At 47.3% G+C, this 18,970-nt stretch overlaps 3 protein-coding genes across 4 annotated transcripts; 2 read left to right on the forward strand and 1 right to left on the reverse strand.

The window, feature by feature from the left end:
* The first annotated feature begins 535 nt into the window (after window positions 1–535).
* LOC306836903 (steroidogenic factor 1-like) lies at window positions 536–5,728 on the forward strand. 2 transcript variants are annotated; one of them, XM_079364273.1, is made up of 8 exons: window positions 536–779; window positions 877–1,011; window positions 2,086–2,243; window positions 2,354–2,495; window positions 2,825–3,435; window positions 3,936–4,055; window positions 5,049–5,196; window positions 5,431–5,728. In XM_079364273.1, the coding sequence occupies exons 3-8, from the start codon at window positions 2,142–2,144 to the stop codon at window positions 5,667–5,669; spliced, it is 1,362 nt and encodes a 453-aa protein (XP_079220399.1). In that variant the 5' UTR covers window positions 536–779; window positions 877–1,011; window positions 2,086–2,141; the 3' UTR covers window positions 5,670–5,728. The 2 variants fall into 2 exon arrangements, with proteins under 2 accessions (XP_079220399.1, XP_079220398.1); XM_079364272.1 differs by having other exon boundaries at window positions 536–1,011; window positions 2,105–2,243.
* Window positions 5,729–8,887: 3,159 nt separating this feature from the next.
* Window positions 8,888–12,576, forward strand: psmb7 (proteasome 20S subunit beta 7). The gene is made up of 8 exons (XM_079364772.1): window positions 8,888–8,989; window positions 9,960–10,053; window positions 10,145–10,242; window positions 10,346–10,486; window positions 10,610–10,725; window positions 11,252–11,310; window positions 11,550–11,701; window positions 12,349–12,576. The coding sequence occupies exons 1-8, from the start codon at window positions 8,928–8,930 to the stop codon at window positions 12,458–12,460; spliced, it is 834 nt and encodes a 277-aa protein (XP_079220898.1). The 5' UTR covers window positions 8,888–8,927; the 3' UTR covers window positions 12,461–12,576.
* Window positions 12,577–13,758: 1,182 nt separating this feature from the next.
* nek6 (NIMA-related kinase 6) lies at window positions 13,759–18,672 on the reverse strand. Its single transcript, XM_079364627.1, has 9 exons — window positions 18,219–18,672; window positions 17,989–18,129; window positions 17,337–17,399; window positions 17,111–17,221; window positions 16,459–16,567; window positions 16,180–16,287; window positions 15,925–16,019; window positions 14,523–14,636; window positions 13,759–14,139 (listed from the first exon to the last, which is right to left on the reverse strand). Exons 1-9 carry the CDS (start codon window positions 18,297–18,299, stop codon window positions 14,029–14,031), a joined length of 933 nt encoding a protein of 310 aa, XP_079220753.1. The 5' UTR covers window positions 18,300–18,672; the 3' UTR covers window positions 13,759–14,028.
* Window positions 18,673–18,970: the final 298 nt, after the last annotated feature.

Raw genomic sequence — 18,970 nt, forward strand, 5'->3', positions numbered from 1 at the left:
GGGGGGCTGACTACAACCTTAATGAGCTCTGGGTATCTCTTCTTTGTATCCTGATTCTACCTACAGCCTGTGATGTTTGATTCTTTATTGAGTCTGCTGCTTGATTTTAAACTCATTTTCTCATACCTGCCTGTTTTATATCTCATCTCTGCTTTTATAGTGTTTTTATTCTCCCTGTTTGCTCTGTTTCCCTCTGTTCCTCTGTTTCCTTCACTAAATGTTTTTACCTGTAAAGCACTTTGTAAACAGTAGTGTTTAAAGGTGTTGTATAAATAGAGTTATAAAAGGAATAAACAGATCCAGTCTTATTTCTCTTTTTGTTTAAAATGTTATCTGAGGTCAAGAAATGGAGTCGAAGGATGAATAAACTCTCTGACACACATTCAGAGCGACTGTACAACTGATTTGTTAAATGTTTAAACTTTGTTTTTATGTTGTTTCTTTCTGCTTTCTGATTTTACTGTTCGATAACTCTGTGCTCCATTTGAAGGGTCTGAAAGTGGAGTTTGAGTTTTCAGTTTGATGACGAGTAGCTTCGTTGGTTCTCTGAAGATTTTTCTGGTCAAAGTGGGAGTCCTGTCCTGGGTCAGAGGATTCAGGTTTCTCTGTCTCGCTGCTTTAAACTCTCAAAGTTCAGACTGTGTGAGTCTTCATCTGTGAGGCTTTAAGAGCAGAGGAAACAAGGAAACATCAGACGACTCACAGAGACCGGTCAGAGTCTTTAAGTCTAAAACACGGAAACATGAAGAAGTCCTTTCCTGCAGCTTCTGAGTCTAAAAGTAAAAATCTTTTTTATTTTTGAGGCATTTAAAGATGAATCTTAAATTAATTCAGACGGTTTGATTTGATTCAACATCACGGTGACTCCACACACAGACACAGGTGAGTCTGTGATCAGACGTGCTGATTGGCTGCAGCTCCAGACCGGGGCGGGACCTCAGACGGCTGCAGGATCAGGACCACGGAGAGCGACAGTCCTCTGCAGGACGAGGAGCGTCTGACCACCTGCAGGTACGCACTCTCTGCACTCCACAGACATGGATTTATTTTATTTTTAATTTCAGTGAATGAAACTTCTTCTTCTTCTTTAAACTCTGATCCAGCAGTTAGAAGAGTCCGTCTGTCTCTGTGTATTAAGAGTCCTGGAGACGCTCCGTCTTTTTCTTTGTCTTTTTGCTTTAAATCTGGAACAGAAGGAGGGACGGTCTCCTTGAAGAACTGAACCTGAGGTCTCTCTGAGTCCTTTGACAGCTCGGGTCGGGGTCGAGGTCGTCCTGCTGCCGGGGCCGCTCATGCACTTGTTGCTCTGCTCTGGTTTATGTTTCATGCTGACTCAGCGTTTCAGTCTGCAGAGCTGCTTCATTCTACACTGTGTTTTTGTCTTTCATAGTTTTTTCTTCTTTTGACGCCTCGCTGTAAAGTCGATCGCCCGGTCAGGGACACGGAGAGAGAGAGAGAGAGAGACAAGTGGAAGTTGCGTCTTCTCGTGACCTCGTCCCCTCAGGCGTTAAAGCGTGTGGAGCGACCTCCCCGAGGAGACGAGGCGTGAACCTGCACCACATGAAACCCTTCCACAGACTCCTCCGTGTCTTTGAGTCCTGCTCTCTCTGTAGCTTATCTTCGTCACACGTTAACCTTTATTTTGTCATTTCCTGTGATGTCATCTTCACTTCCTGTTCTTGTTGAAGCCTTTTCAGACCTTCTGTCTCAGTGTTAATCTGCTCTTGAGTTTACTCGGGTTCATCTCTCAGGTTTTTGCTCTTTGTCTGAATGTTGTCGCCTCCTCTCGGTTTCCTTTGATATTATTTTCCTCACTTCCTGTTTGGTCTGACAAACTTAAGTCTTCCTTCAGGAGGTGGAAACTTTATTTCATCTGCAAAGCAAAGTTTGAATCTGATTATTGAAGAGCAAGTTGAATGAGAACCACGCTGCTCGCTGTCCATCGTTTCTTCTAAACCAATCAGAATCGAGCACGTAGATAAAATACAATCAATCACAAGTGCAACATCTTCTGTTAATATTCTTTATTTTATGATTCGTCCTCACAGTTTAGATTTTCGTTGGTAGCTCTCAGAGCATTTAAAGCCTTGTGTCTCTTTTCCAGGTTTTTCCAGGTGTGTTTTCCAGGTGTGTTTTCCAGGATGGCGTTCAGCCCTGACGTGTGTTTGGAGGATCTGTGTCCGGTCTGTGGGGATCAAGTCTCCGGCTATCACTACGGTCTGCTCACCTGTGAGAGCTGTAAGGTATAATTCACCTCTTACACTCTGATGGTTTCTGCTTCTCAACGTGGAGAACCTTCCTTAAAGAAAGGGGGCGGGGCTTTCTCTCTTCTTTTTTTTCCCAAACCTTGCAGGGCTTCTTCAAGAGAACAGTCCAGAACAACAAGGCGTACGTGTGTGTGGAGTATCAGCAGTGCACCGTCGACAAGGCTCAGAGGAAACGCTGTCCCTTCTGCAGGTTTCAGAAATGTCTCACAGTCGGCATGAGGCTGGAAGGTAAGAGAAGAGACAACTTCCCAACGTCAACAACACGTCTGAAAGTTGTCCAACTCATAAATATCAACAGTAAATCACCAACATGTGATTCATGAATCCTGAAAATCCACATTCATCCAAACGACCTCTTAAATCCTGAAGTGAAGAAGATTCAGTGAAAGAATTTCATTTCTATTAAATCAAAATTGAAAAACATTTAGTCAACGTTTATTTTTCTTATCATATTGAGGACCCCTGACTCTGTTGGTACCCCTCCATTGGAGTAGTCCCAGACCCCCCAGACCCCCCCCCCCCTGCTGTGCCCAGTCTGAAGTCCTCTCTCTCCTCAGCTGTCCGTGCAGACCGGATGCGAGGAGGCCGGAACAAGTTTGGACCGATGTACAAACGGGACCGAGCCCTGAAGCAGCAGAGGAGAGCTCTGATTCAGGGTGGGGGGTTCAGGACAGACAGCGCCCCCCCTCTGCTCTCTCTAAACCCTTACAGAGACTGGAGCTTCCCCGGTGACCTGCAGCCAGCCCCCATCCTGCACAGCACCGCCTCGTTCACAGCACGCGAGTATCTTAGCCTCCAACCTCCGTCCCTCAGCTCGCTCCTGCCCCCCATCTCCCCTGATGCCCCCCAGCTCCACAGCACCCCCTCCTCAAGCTGGACCATCAAGTCTGAGCCCAGCAGCAGCACCAGTCCACCTGGCTCCTCTTCAGAACTCTTTTCAGACCAGCTGTACCCTTTGTCTCCTCAGCTGGAGCTGGAGCTCCTGCGGGGGGGTCCAGACGAGATCTACCTTCAGGAGAAGATCTCCGCTCGCCTCCTGCAGGAGCAGGCAGGCTGGGGGGGACACTGGACCCCCAGCACCTTCAGTCTGATGTGCGTCATGGCCGACCAGACGCTGCTGTGCATGGTGGAGTGGGCGCTCACCTCCGTCTTCTTCAAACAGCTCCAGGTGTTTCTGTCGCTCTGAACTTTCCACATGAGCTTCTTCTCGTCCATCAAACGTCTCCGCGTGTCTCTGACTGCTGAGACGTCTTAGATCTCTCCTTCATGCGTGTGTTGCTTCTTGCTAATGTTAGCATCTTCGTTAGCATAATGTTAACCTACACTTACTTGATGCAGGTTTCCTTTAAAGCATCTTTACAAACTGGGCCAGTCAACATACTCGTGCAGTTTCAGGCGTCGTGTCTTCCTTGTCGTTAACTAGCAGCCCAACTAGCCTTTACGTTCATGTCGTGCAAAGAGTCTCATGAGATGGAGCTCAGTGTGCAGAACAGGTCAGGCTACGAGAACAGGCTGTAAACTTTATAAGGAGCCATCGATCAGCTGCTGTTACATTCTTATGGATCGGAGGCTCCTCGTGTGGATTCACTCAGGACTTGAACTCTCAGAGGAGGTCATGGTTAGTCTCAGCAGGACGCCGCTCATCGTCTCTCTTTGTCCCCGCTGCAGGTGAGCGACCAGATGAGGCTGCTGCACAGCTGCTGGAGTGAGTTGTTGCTGCTGGACGTCGTCTGCAGGCAGGTTCTGTTCGGAGGAGCGGGTCGTCTGCTGCTGGTCACCGGAGAGGAGGTCCGACAACCAGAGAGCCTCATTGATTACTATGGAATATGTATTTACTGTGTGTGTGTGTGTGTGTGTGTGTGTGTGTGTGTGTGTGTGTGTGTGTGTCTGTGTGTGTGTGTGTGTGTGTGTCTATCTGTCTATCTGTCTGTCTGTCTGTGTGTGTGTGTGTGTGTGTGTGTATGTGTCTGTGTGTGTGTGTGTGTGTGTGTGTGTGTATGTGTCTGTGTGTGTGTGTGTGTGTGTGTGTGTGTGTATGTGTGCGTGTGTTTGTGTCTGTGTGTGTGTCTGTGTCTGTGTCCCTATGTGTCTCTGTGTGTGTGTGTGTGTGTGTGTGTGTGTGTGTGTGTGTGTGTGTCTGTGTGTGTGTGTGTGTGTGTGTGTGTGTGTATGTGTCTGTGTGTGTGTGTGTGTGTGTGTGTGTGTATGTGTCTGTGTGTGTGTGTGTGTGTGTGTGTGTGTGTATGTGTGCGTGTGTTTGTGTCTGTGTGTGTGTCTGTGTCTGTGTCCCTATGTGTCTCTGTGTGTGTGTGTGTGTGTGTGTGTGTGTGTGTGTGTGTGTGTGTCTGTGTGTGTGTGTGTGTGTGTGTGTGTGTGTGTCTGTGTGTGTGTGTGTGTGTGTGTGTCTGTGTGTGTGTGTGTGTGTGTCTCTGTGTGTGTCTGTGTGTGTGTGTCTGTGTGTGTGTATGTGTGTCTCTGTGTGTGTGTGTGTGTCTGTGTCTGTGTCCCTATGTGTCTCTGTGTGTGTGTGTCTGTGTGTGTGTATGTGTGTCTCTGTGTGTGTGTGTGTGTCTGTGTCTGTGTCCCTATGTGTCTCTGTGTGTGTGTGTCTGTGTGTGTGTATGTGTGTCTCTGTGTGTGTGTGTGTGTCTGTGTCTGTGTCCCTATGTGTCTCTGTGTGTGTGTGTGTGTGTGTGTGTGTGTGTGTGTGTGTGTGTGTGTGTGTGTGTCTGTGTGTGTGTGTGTGTGTGTGTGTGTGTGTGTCTGTGTGTGTGTGTGTAGATCGACCTATCAGACGTCTCCTCTCACGCTGGTCCCTCCCTGTGCGCTCTGGTCCATCGAGGTCAGCAGCTGGTTCAGAAGCTTCACGTCCTGAAGGTCGACCATCGAGAGTTCAGCTGCATGAAGTTCCTCGTCCTCTTTAACCCGGGTCAGTGATCCTGAAGCGTTTTGACCCGTTCACACAGACGGATACCAGTCCTGAGTCTGAGTCAGTATACATGTGAGATCCTGTTAGATCAGAGAGAGAAGGTGTGGAGGATTTAGAGCAGTGGTGTCCAAACGTTTTTTCTTAAATACCAAGAATCGCTCGCGGGCCACAGCTTTTATTTTTCAATGATGTAAAAAACCATGTGACCTTGGTCTGTGTGTCGTCCTCTCACAGAGGTCAAACAGCTGGAGCAGCGTGGCCTGGTCGAGAGCGTGCAGACGCAGGTGAAAGGAGCTCTGCTGGAGTCCACCTCCTCTCACCTGCCGGGACGTTTCTCTCACCTGCTGCAGTGTGTGTGCGAGCTGCGCTCCGTCAGCGCGCTGGCTGAAGGTCACCTGTACCACACACACCTGAGCGGAGAGCCGCCGTGTGACAGCCTGCTGCTGGAGATGCTGCACGCCAAACACGCATGAAGAGTTCTTGTTTGTTGTTGGAGCTGTGTTTCTCAAGAATAAAGAAATGTTTGATTTGATTTGTTTTTCACTGATTCTACAAGATCAGAAACACAAATAGAGATATTATCTTAATTTGAACTAAATGTTGCATCCATGACTCTTTAACAACACGACAACAGATTCTCTCAGGTCTTATTTTACATTTTCAACCTGCTGATTTGTTGTTTATGAGAGAGTGCCCTGTGCTGGTTGTATTCATGGACTCACAGCCTGCAAGGTAGAAAAATGTCAGCTCTGAGAGGAATCAGAGCTGAGAGACAAAGTTAGCATCTTCAGTTCAGTATAAAGAACAGACAGATGTTGTGTTCTTCGTTACAGCAGGATATAAACAAACATCCAGTAACAGTGTTGTTATGCTGGACATAAATCTTCACAACAGTAAACATTTTAAAGCCGTGTGAAGTCATCGAACTGCACTAAAGTGAAATCAGTGAGAACAGGTGCAATCAGAGCTCGAAGGGTTAACAGTTCAGGATCTGATCTGATGATGAGAATCCAGAGCAGCCATGTTTGAAGTGCTGTGTTGTGAATTCCAAGCGGACGGTGCAGAAGAAGCCAAACAGCAGATCCTCTGAGCTCAGATCTGCAGAGTCTCTTTACACCGTCAAGAAAAAACTAAAGAGCCAGCTCTGTACGAACACCTGAGACCTTCATCATGACGATGATGAGGATGGTCTTAGGATGGTTCTGATGCTGATTACAACTCTCAAGAACAGCGGTCCATGTTGTGCTCTACCTCTGATCACTTCCTGTCAGCCTCCTCTGGTCACTTCCTGTCAGCCTCCTCTGGTCACTTCCTGTCAGCACTTCTGGTCACTTCCTGTCAGCACCTCTGGTCACTTCCTGTCAGCACTTCTGATCACTTCCTGTCAGCCTCCTCTGGTCACTTCCTGTCAGCCTCCTCTGGTCACTTCCTGTCAGCACTTCTGGTCACTTCCTGTCAGCACCTCTGGTCACTTCCTGTCAGCACCTCTGGTCACTTCCTGTCAGCCTCCTCTGGTCACTTCCTGTCAGCACCTCTGGTCACTTCCTGTCAGCCTCCTCTGGTCTCTTCCTGTCAGCCTCCTCTGGTCACTTCCTGTCAGCACCTCTGGTCACTTCCTGTCAGCCTCCTCTGGTCACTTCCTGTCAGCACTTCTGGTCACTTCCTGTCAGCACCTCTGGTCACTTCCTGTCAGCCTCCTCTGGTCACTTCCTGTCAGCCTCCTCTGGTCACTGGTCAGCACCTGTGTGTCCGATCGGACTTACAGCTGTTTGTTTGCACTTCCTGATGTTGGTTCCTCTTCTCTACATCCTCGCTTGTGTTCTTTCTCTCAGATGTTCGTCGTCTGATCAGTAAACTGTAAAATAAGAAAAGAGCTACAAACATCCGACTGAGCGTCATGTGCTCCAGAGGACCAGACGAACTGAAAGACTGTTAGAAGGTAGCGTCCAAATAAACACTTCAGTCAGGTGTCTCAGAGAGAGGAACTTCCCACCTCTCTGACCAGGATGCAATGAAGCGTGTGGTGAGCAGCGTTAGTTTAGCTTCTTTTAGTGAATACGTCAGAAGTTCTGTTTGTGTTGAGTTTGGACAAACTGAGTTGTTTATGCAATCCAGAAAAAAGTGTAAAAAAGGAACATTGCATCAACTTGGTTTAACATTAATAATAATATTAGTTTATCTTGTGATTTATCCTTTTTTATCTCGCTGGACGTCGTCTCAATGAAGACACACTGACGGCTCATCCAGCAGAGGATGAAGAGGTGAAGTCGGGTCAACAGAGGCCGAATCACTTCAAACTTTATTTTTTTGGAAACATCCTCCTCTAATCTAATTACCACCTCCTCGTGTTTATTCCTGCTGAGATACGAGACTCTTGTTTTTCCCTTCACTGACTTTATTAGAAGCTGCTTCCTGCAGGTCAGACGTTAAATCTGAGATCCTGATGATTACACCTTCATCCCTCTCTCTGCTTTGATAAAAGGATTAATCAGCGTAATGCACTCATCGTTCTGTTTTGGAGGCGCCATATCTGATCTGGAGCCTGTTTCCTGCTCGACCTTGACATCCAGCTGGCAGAGAGTTGGCTGCAGTCCTGCTCAGTGACAAAACAAACTGGCTGCCAGTCAGAGCCCAACAGATGAGGACTTCTGAATGTGTTTCACCTGAACAAAGTGAATCAATGTTTTTAACATCTTCATCTGCACTCTGTTTGATTCTCTGCATCCTTACTTTACAAATTAAAGGAACATGAAATAAACTAATGTGGGGGCGCCGGCAGCATATAGTGTGTCCTCTGCGTCTGACACATACACGGGCTACAGTCCTCGAAAGGGAACGGCTTGGGTTCAAATCCGACCTGTGGCGGTTTACCTGTATGGTGTTCCTGGATCTCTCTCTTTCTGATTCCTGTCCTGTCTCTCCAATAAAGGCATAAAACGCCCCAAAAATAAATCTAACACAAATAAAATAAACTTGTGTGTAATTAATTATTGTGTGTAAAAAACCTTTCTTTCTTCTTACTGTTTTAGTGCCTGGTGATGAACTGTGCTGCAGCTGAGGAAGAAAATAAAAAAAGAGAGAAAACAAGGTTTATGATGAGATGATAAAATAAGAAAGAACTTTATTGGTTCCTCACTGGAGGAAGATTACCTCTTTCAACTGCTAGAAAGACTACTGCAGTACTGGTTTTAATATTAGAATAATAAAATGAAGAAGAAGGAAATACAGATTAAAACTAATAAATATGCAAGATAAAATAAAGATCCTTTCAATGTCGGTTTGTCACATCTACTGGTTCTATTGTTTTGACACATCATTTATACCTACATGTTGAATTTATATAAACAATATGCAGATATATTTTTGTACTTACTATTTAAATTTGTTTATAAGTTCTTATTTTTTTTATTCTGTAGCCTACAGTAGGCGTGGTGGAGAACATGTCTGTCATTGAATGTTGATTTAATTCAGGTTTTTTTTAATAAAGTAATAAAAATAAAAGTATGAAGCGGGCTCCAACGGTTCTTTAATCATTATTAAATATTATAATTATTTACAAAATGTTCTATATTTATTACAACTTTAAAATAATGCAGTCATATTTCCATCTCGCTGGCGATAGTCCAACATTTCGGACACGGTTCGCCTGCAAAACGAGCGTAGAAGAAGAAAACACAGCATCAACAGTTTCCTCTTCACTTCCCGGAAATAGAAACCTTCATTCATCCAAGATGGCGACGCTAACAGTGAGCCGGGCGCCAGTCAGCGGTTTCAGTTTCGAGAATTGTAAGAGGTAAGAGCTGCTCAGGTGAAAACAAAAGCGACAGACACACGCCGAGCGGGGTCTGGATTATTATTTTATTTTTTTTATCTGGATATTTAGTAGAAAAGTGGAGTTTTTGATCCGTGTTTCTCAGTGGTGCGAGCTCGAGCTCATGCAATGACTCAGGCTTTTCCGCTCGCGAGCGATCCGCTAAACTAAGACTTTAAATATAAATGTAAACATTTTTAAATTAAAAACTGTGGCAAGAAAACTTCTGTAATGCCAATATAAGATACATTTTATTTTATATCTTTTTATGTAAAATATATGTGAGAGTCAAAAACAGGACGCTTTGTTGTTTATCTGCAACCGAATAATTAAATAAATTAAAATAGCTGATTAATGTTAACTAAAGAGAATTAAACAGTCGATAAAACATGAGGGTAATATATTTTATAAACCATTAAATGTTGTATGTTTGCTCGGGACATAATGTTTTATCCTAACCTGCTTCACATTTACACGTTTCTTTTATTCTCTTTAAATAAGGCTCCATAACATCCTGATGTCGTTTGTATGACAACTTATTAAGTTGCCATCATGCACTTTTTAGGGACAATATTTCTGTTAATATAAATTTATATTTACAAATAAAATTTATAAATAAATTTACATTTATATTGGCAATTAACTTCAATTAATGTCTTAATCATCTCAGACTTTGTCTGTTGTTCTCTTGGCTCTGTGTGGTTTGTGATGTGTAAAAATATTGTGATATTGAGGATATGAAATATAACAAGTATTGGTTCAGTTATTTGTAACGTGCTTCCTAAAGTCCCTAAAAGTAAAAAAAAAAGTGTGGTTTGAATCTGCACACAGATATGTAATGCAAAATAAAATGTAGTGAGCACATGTGAGGTGATGACAGCTCTACTAATCATGTTGAGGTTTTGTATTGTACAAATGGATTTTATAGGTTTTTTTCACCTGATATTTTCAGAAACGCACTTTTGGAAGGTGAAGCCAACAAAGTGGGATGCAGCTTACCGGCTGCTCGTAAAACAGGAACCACCATCTGTGGTCTCGTCTTTAAGGTGAGTGACAGCGAGCAGCGAGAAGAAAGCCCGGGCACACGGTCCAATCAGTGAGGTTGTTATTAACACAGAGTACTCCTGTCCTGTGCAGGATGGCGTCATCCTTGGAGCTGACACCAGGGCCACAGAGGGCATGGTGGTGGCAGACAAGAACTGCTCCAAGATCCACTACATCTCCCCCAACATCTAGTAAGTGACACAGAGAGAGAGAGAGGTCTGAGCACAGCGCAGGGATTAACCCGGGTCTGCAGGATTCTGATGTTTAAATCTGTGCACATGTTTCCTCGTCCAGCTGTTGCGGAGCAGGAACAGCTGCAGACACAGAGATGACCACTCAGATCATCTCGTCCAACCTGGAGCTGCACTCCCTGTCCACGGGTCGGCTGCCCCGCGTGGCCACCGCCAACCGCATGCTCAAACAGATGCTCTTCAGGTACACTCCTCCTTTTATGTTTCATCTATAAGCTTTATTTATTTACTTCATGTGTGGATAAAGATCTCTGGTTCACGCTGTGTGTGTGTGTGTGTGTGTGTGTGTGTGTGTGTGTGTGTTCAGGTATCAGGGCTACATCGGGGCGGCTCTGGTCCTCGGGGGAGTCGACTGTAACGGTCCTCACCTGTACAGCATCTACCCACACGGATCCACTGACAAGCTGCCGTACGTCACCATGGGTCAGTCTCTCTCTCTCTCACATTCAGATCCACAGATTCACTTTCATCTCAGCGTCTGGAACATTTATTTTATTCACGAGAAGTTTCATCAAATGTTTCTGACCGTCTCGAGAGGTCGAACATCTATTAAAGCAGCAGCGTCTGAACGAATCACTGAACTGCTGTTGTCTTCTGACCCGGGTTTTAAACTCGGACGTGTCCTAGGATTAGATTTTCATTCTCGGGGTCACGATTCCATTCAGAATCTGTTTTCCATTCAAAACGATTCTTGGATCTACTCGTATACTGAGTTAAAGAGCTCTGAGAAAAGAGAGTTATCAATCTATTTAAAATCTTTATTTCTTCACCACCGTGATGTCATCAAAACTCAAACAATGTAAAAACCTGTTTTAAAAACCACAGCGACTAAAACACAAGTCCTGGATATTCTCTCTGTTCTTGTTTTCATGAACACGTTGAGCTGCACAGATATGTTCACCACGTTTAGACACGACTCACCACCTAATACCATCCTTCCCTCCTGCAGGCTCCGGCTCTCTGGCTGCCATGGCGGTGTTTGAGGACCGCTACAAACCTGACATGGAGGTGAGTCAGTCCTTTTTTTTACTGCTAGTTATAAAATAATAAATAAATCAAATAAGACGATCCTTATTCATCCCGTAAACTGAGACATTTATAGTGTTACAGCAGCAAAGCGGGATAGCAGAGGAAAAATCACACAATGCAAAAATTTAATCAAATAAAAATATATAAATGATTTAAAAAAGGCATCAAAAAAAGTTGTTTTGCGTGACGTCCTGTGGCTGATTTTTGTGTCTTTAAAGGAGGACGAGGCGAAGAGGATGGTCCGAGACGCCATCGCCGCAGGAATCTTTAATGACCTGGGCTCCGGCAGCAACATCGACCTGTGTGTGATCACCAAGGGCAAGGTGGACTACATCAGACCTCACGACGAGGCCAACAAGAAGGGGGTCAGGTGAGCGCTCCATCAGGGATCACCTCCATCTTTACCCGCTCAGCGTGTCTAAGAGCTCCGACATCTCTCAGATAAACCTTTCACCCGGCTCAGAGTCAGCGGCGAGATGTGGTTGCCATGGTGATGGTTTAGCTGTTCGGTGTCAGCAGTGAGTTTTCGCTGATCGATCACATCCATCAGAAATGTTTCCTGACTCCTGCTTTAGTTCAGTTCATCGTCCAATCAGCGAGGACTCTCAAATCACCTGATGTTGTAGTTACAGATTTCACCACTAGAGGTCGCTGTGGTTATCTGACTCGAGCTGCAGGTTTTCATCTTACAAACATCCGTTGGGAAGCGTTCATTGATTTGGACGCTGTCTCACGTCTCTGTCTTGTGGTCACTGCGGAGCGCGCTGCGGTCGGCGTGTTGAATCATTAACGGGCTGACTTGTTGTCTTGTTTGTTCTGCATGAAGAGTAAATGAGGCGACGCTCGTGCAGCTGTGAGTACAGACTGAGTGACACTGATCTGCAGTTCATACTAACCTGTTTGCTGTGACATCACAACCACGTCGATGCTGTGAATTAAGTGTGTGTGTGTGTGTGTGTGTGTGTGTCACACACTGGTTTGATTTTCCCCCGTGTGTTTTCTCTCCTCCTGATGCAGAGCTGGCGACTATAAGTACAAGCGAGGAACCACAGGTGTGCTGAGCACGTTGGTGACCCCGCTGGCTCTGGATGTGGTGGAGGAGTCCATACAGACCATGGACACCTCTTAGAAGAACTCCACACTGCACTACGTGTTCCTTCATGTAACGTCCCCCTTCAGAGCGCCACACACACACACACACACGCTGTGCTTTTCCATGATTTACAATAAAAGTGTTTGACTTGAGTCGAGCTTCGTTCTTTAACGTGTCGGAAACATGTGAGCGGGCTTTACTGATCCATGCACACCTGAGGCCCCCGTTACAATCTGCATGTTGCTTTAACATCACAATTAAAAAATGTTTTCCTCTTCAGTTTTACATTTTTAATTTTTTACACTTTTTTTTTTTTTTTTTTATACAAATGCTTGAAACACAAAGAGCTGACTGTGACATCGTTTCTAAACACAAAGTTAAACTTAAAGATGAGCAGCATGTGTCTGTCTACAAATGATGAGAGAAGTCCGTCCTTCAAACACTGAATTCTGGAGCGATGTTCCTCTGGTACGTCAGAGACGGACTCTGCAGATACTTCAGGATTCACTGAGATGAAAAAGTTTAGAAGTCAAAGAGACGATGTGTTTATTTCCTTCTCAGCTCTGACAGGATATGTGAGACATAAGTAAAGTGTACAGACAAGTCGAATCATTCAAAATATACCGAGAGGAGGAAAACGTCCAGTCTGAGCTTTTAAAACTCTGAACGATCCAGTTCTGCTCCAGAGATGAGAGTTCAGAGGTCCAGGAACATCTTCAGATTATAAACACACAAAGAGAGCGATGAGAGTGTGGAGGAATAAACTGCTCTGAAGTTTTTACAGACTAAACTGATGATGGATTTACTTTGTTCCTTTTTCAGAGAACCTGAGTTATTAATTCCTGTCAGGACCTAAAAACACGTTACACCAACATCTGGAGGAAATGAGCCTGACTTTAATGTTGCAACATGATTTATTGTCTGCAGTTTTTGAGTGTGCAGGAATTTTCTGCATCACCACGTCTACCTGATCTTAAAACAGGACTTGACACTTTATATTCTGTCCACAGGGGGGCGCCAAAGTCTTAGTTATGTCGCGCCGTTATAAAAAACATCGCAACTCCGTCGTTTAGAAAATTCTGCTTCATGGGGACTTTGAATGTTTGGTGGATTACTTTAAGGGGACATTTTACGATTTCACTTTCATGATCACATGATGAAATAAAGTTCCTGTTCTTCGCTCTGAATCGGTCCTCTGAGCGGCCGTACCTACTGAACATAAACCAAAGGTCAGTTACCTCCCTGAAAGCGAAAAGTCATTAAAGCTGCGTTAAAGAGTCGGACGTGGTCACTTCTCCTCTCACAGTCTCTGCAGTGGATACGAAGCAGACAGCAGGTGATGAATACAGGCCCCGTCAGTCACTCGGGGGTTAAACATGGAATGGACCCCTGTGATAGAGAGACATCACTTCAGATGCTCCGTCTCACATGAAACACATCCAGCTTCATAAGCTCCGCCCCCCTCCTCCTCCTCACGTCGTCCAGGACACAAAAGAAGCGTCGGCTTCGTGCAAGTCTGTCAAAGTCTGTCGGTGGTTTCCCTCCCGTGCAGGTGAGACCAGGCAGATCCGGTTTCAGGTCCTCAGACTGAGCAGAGGCCGCCTTCAGGTGCTGGCGGTCCACATGTGCATCTGTTTGGCGATCTGCAGCACAAAGACGATGTCCGGGCGCTGGTCTGGTTCCGGGCTGATGCACATGCTCACGAGCTCCCGCAGCTGTGAAGAGGGAGCTTGTTAGCTTCAGGGCTAGCTGTGCTAACTGTGACATCTGCATGTACCGACAAAAACACTTTTATACGCTTGACTGATTTTAGCCTTAAAAAAAAAACCAAACAGGAAGTCTCCACTTGCAGGGTTAACGCCTCCGTGCACGGGGTGCGTGCACTAACCACTAGGCCACCGGCACCCTCTTTTTTTACAAAAGGGGTTTCAGTGACCTAAAATGGAGTCTGCGTATGAAAGGTGAAAATGCACAAAAACATCTGTGTTCAAAACAAAAAAAGTGAGGCGGACCAATCAGGAGGCTCTCTCTTCACCCCTGACCTTACAAGACGAGACGTTCAACCAATCAGTGAGAGTGTGCGTCCGGCTGCTCTTACCTTCTCTGAGTAGTGGTCGCCGGGTAGCGGAGGGTAGTCGCACTGCTCGATCTTGTGACACAGAGAGAGCAGGTTCATCTTGTCTCCATAGAACGGACTCTGCAGCGCCGCCATCTGGACAAACAGGCACACAGCATGCATGAGAGACTCGTCCTCTGGTAATAAAACAGACAAACAGATGGAAGACCCTCGGAGAAAAGGAGCATCACAGAGGAGTGTTTGATTTGAAATGGTTAAGGCGGCGGCGGCGGCGTTGTTGACAAGCTCGGTGGCTACACGAGCAGGATGCTGAACAACACATGATGCTACACAGTGGCTCTCTGTTGGCACCGATGACAGTGAACCCTTTGTGTTTCTCAATAACAGCTTCAGCATTCCAGTGAAACACGAGCGGCCTCAGAATGAAGGTTATCGTGTTCTTCTCTGTGGCGAGCGAAGCCGACACACGGCGTCTGATGACTGCAGAGGTAATCCAGACTGTGAGCGGTGACTCCACTTGTTTTCTGTCCTCTCGTGTTTCCTGACCTCGTGTGAACCCAACAGCACGGGGCGTCCTCGAGTTCACAGCGAGCGTCTCTGTCAGGACAAAACGCCGCTCGCCGCTCAGGAAGGAACAAACGCTTTCAGTCACTTTGACTCTTTGACAAAAAAGAGTAAAGTGTTGATTCTCAACAGAGACCGTCCACTTTTACAGCAGCTCTCATTCCTGAAGGAAGTTGCCCCATGCGGGTCCTCAAGTGGTCGGAGTCCGTTACCATGACAACCGGCTAAAACCACCTGTTATGAGTCCTGTTTGTTACCAGAGTCTGCGTTTAGTTCCGGGGTGAAATAATCTACGCTGCTCGGGGGTTTTACTTTCAGGGAAAAGGTTCAGGGACTTTTTGGGGCGGGGCCTGCATCGCTGATCGTCTCTGATTGGGTCAGGCTCTCGTCGTGTTTGGTAACGTCTGATTGGCCGGGCACTAGTAGTGTTTAAAGACCGTCGACTCTTGTGCTGCGCTGCAGTCTATCTTGGAATTTGAATTGACAAATTCCCAGTTGGAAGTGTAAATTGGAACGCCCCCCGGAAGTCAGAATCCTGACTCGGACACTCGGAGAACGTGTAGTAGCCCGAGTTGAGTTCCAACATGGCGGCTCCGTGCATCAACCGAACGTTAAAGCTGTCGTGTCAAACACACCCATGTTGTCTCTGTGGACGTGTCGTCTCATCGTCTGGTGTCAGCTAACAGAACAAAAGTCCTCCATGTTGCTTTTCCGACTTGCAACTGGAACACGCTCATCTAGGATGTGACGTCATTCCCAGGATCCGAGGTAAACAGAACGCGGCACTGTTGTTGTTTCGGAGGTGTAATACGCTTTGCCACCACCAGGGGACATGACGTGATAATAAAGGTGATCTCACCTCGTACAGGAGACAGCCCAGAGACCAGATGTCAGACTTAAAGTTGTACCCGTTCTCGTGGATCCTCTCCGGGGACATGTAGTACGGGGTCCCCACTGACACACACACACACACACACACACACACACACACACACACACACACACACACACACACACACACACAATTATAATCCTCTTTATTTACACGTCCAATAGAAACCTGATTGTTCTGTGTGTGTGTGTGTGTGTGTGTGTGTGTGTGTGTGTGTGTTACCTAAGGAGTGAGCTGCTGTCGTTTTGGAGCTGAAGAATCGTCCTAAGCCCAGATCGCCCAGCTTCACCTCGCCCCCCGCCGTGATGAACACGTTGGCGGGTTTGATATCTGGTGAAAACACGCACACAAAGATTTGAGTCAGGCGGAGAGGAAGATGGAGACGGCCTCGTCTCTGCCATGTAAACTGTGAAAGCCTGAGTGGCGGCGAGGAGCAGCAGGACGGATGACATCAGCAGAGGCGACGGCGTGCATGTTTGTGTAAATGAGCAGTTTGGTTACCGCGGTGCATCACCCTGCGTGAGTGCATGTGCTCCAGAGCGCTGCACAGCTGCACAAAATACTTCCAGATCGTCCTCTCTGGGATGAGCCGCCGCTTCTTCTTAAAGTACTGAAGACACAGAGGGAGGGACAGTGAGGACGCAGCACGGGACGACGGCCCGCTGAGCCACAGGCTGGATGATAGCATGAGACACACAGCTGATAGCATGTGGTTTTATTAAAGGGGGCTGTACTAGAGTTTATGAACCCTTTGAGATGTCGGTCAGCTACGATGCTCGCTAATCGCAGGCTGCAGACTTCCTGCATCTCCTCCACCTGCAGCGCTCCGATCAGCTGTTTGGTTCTGTTTGGTTCTGTTTGGTTCTGCACGGTTCTGCACGCCTCCAAAGACTCGACATGATCACAGTAACAACAACGGAGTTCACAGACGATAAAATGTCTGCAGATGGAGACTCAATAAGTCCCAACATTATGATTTTATTCATGTTCGGGGTGGCTGAAGTTCTTCAAACGACCTCGCCTGCAGCGGTGTTTAGCTTTGATGCTGCACGACCTGTTTCTCTTTAAAGGGGCGGAGCCTTGCTGACCGACATCTCTGTGGTAGCCCGTACAGCCACAAACAGCGGACTATCCCTTTAATCTGACCCCTGACCTTGATCATCTGCGACAGGTCTCCTGCGTCGGCGAGCTCCAGGACGATGTTCAGCTCGTTGTCCTCGATGAAGGAGTCGAGGTATTTGATCACGTTGGGATGATTCAGCTGCTGCAGACGCCGCGTGGGACAAAAGTGCGAGACGTCAGAGTGAAAATAATCGGAGACAAAGGAGACGCTTCAAATCCGCCTCGAGGACGAGCTGGAGCATCGATTCTCTCCTCACCTTGAGCAGGTCGATCTCTTTGATGCAGTCCTGACGAGCCTTGGCGTCCATCATGTCGAAGATCTGAAACAACGAAACAACGATCAATTAAAGGTCACATGATGCAACATACAGTCTGTATGTCAGCCCTGTGATTGGCTGGTGACCAGTCTGTAGAGGTGGCGTGCTGACGGTCTGTAGAGGTGGCGTGCAGACAGTCTGTAGAGGTGGCGTGCAGACAGTCTGTAGACGTGGCGTGCGGACAGTCTGTAGAGGTGGCGTGCAGACAGTCTGTAGAGGTGGCGTGCAGACAGTCTGTAGAGGTGGCGTGCAGACAGTCTGTAGAGGTGGCGTGCAGACAGTCTGTAGAGGTGGCGTGCAGACAGTCTGTAGAGGTGGCGTGCAGACAGTCTGTAGACGTGGCGTGCAGACAGTAACCCCCCCCCCCCCACCCGCCTGTGGTTTATTGTCCTGGATGTTTCCTCCTCACCTCAGCTCACCCCGACTTCACGCCGTGGCGGTTTGCGTTCACACACGCAGCTCAGGCAGAAACATTTCAGGAAGTTCAAAGATTTTTATACGAGTGTGAGAAAAAAAAAAAAAAAAAAAAAAAAAGGAAACAAAGAGAATAAAGAGTTTTGATTTGAGCAGGGGGGGGGCGGGACTCGGGTACCTGGACTTTCTTGAGGGCGACCAGCTGATCCTCCAGCAGGTACGTGGCTTTATACACCTCGCTGAACTGACCTCGACCGATCTTCTTCTCGATCTGGAAGTTCGCCATCGAGCAGCAGAACGTCCGGCCCGACACGTTCTTCTACAAAACACAACAGAGAGAACAGAAGGGTTCCTCTCAGGAAGAGCTCGCACAGCTGTGAACACACGGTGACAGTGAGCGAGGCGTACCTGTGCGTCCTGAGCTGCCCGCTGCTTCAGGTGGTTCAGGTTGTCTAACGGCGGCTGGTTGTTGTTCTGAGCCTCCATCATGGCGGCGGATCTGCGACGGAGCAGAGAGAGAAAAACCCCGACTTGATTCCTGAGATTCACACGGAGCGAAGTGTGTCGGCGGTGAGATGGAGACAGAGACGAGCGGCAGGAAGCAGGCGGCGTGTGGCACACGTGTCACAGAGCAGGAAGCGCGCGTGGCGGGCGGCGCTGAAACCTTCAGAATGATGACCAACATGGAAACTGTGACGAGCTGAAGGAAGTGACGAGAGTGTCGCAACACCCAAACATGACGCCGCTGCTGCTGCCACAAAACAGAAGTACAGTACGACACGTGTGTTTAGACACTTCTCCCTGGTGAGAGGTCAAAGGTCACACATAGCTCCGCCTCTTCACAGCCTGAAAACCATCCAGGCGTGTGGAGTGAGAGGCAGGTCGACCCAGCTGGAGCGCTCACCTCCTCAGACACGTTCTGCTCTGAGGCCTCCCTCCTCCCTCCTCCTCCCTCCTCCTCCTCCCTCCTCCTCCTTCTCCCTCCTCCTCCTCCCTCCTCCTCCTCCTCCTCCCTCCTCCTCCTCCCTCCTCCTCCTTCTCCCTCCTCCTCCTCCTCCTCCTCCCTCCTCCTCCTCCCTCCTCCTCCCTCCTCCCTCCTCCTCCTCCTCCTCCCTCCTTCTCCCTCCTCCTCCTTCTCCTCCCTCCTCCCTCCTCCTCCT

Source organism: Symphodus melops (genome assembly GCF_947650265.1).
Source record: "Symphodus melops genome assembly, chromosome: 16".
In the NCBI taxonomy this organism is placed as follows: domain Eukaryota; kingdom Metazoa; phylum Chordata; class Actinopteri; order Labriformes; family Labridae; genus Symphodus; species Symphodus melops.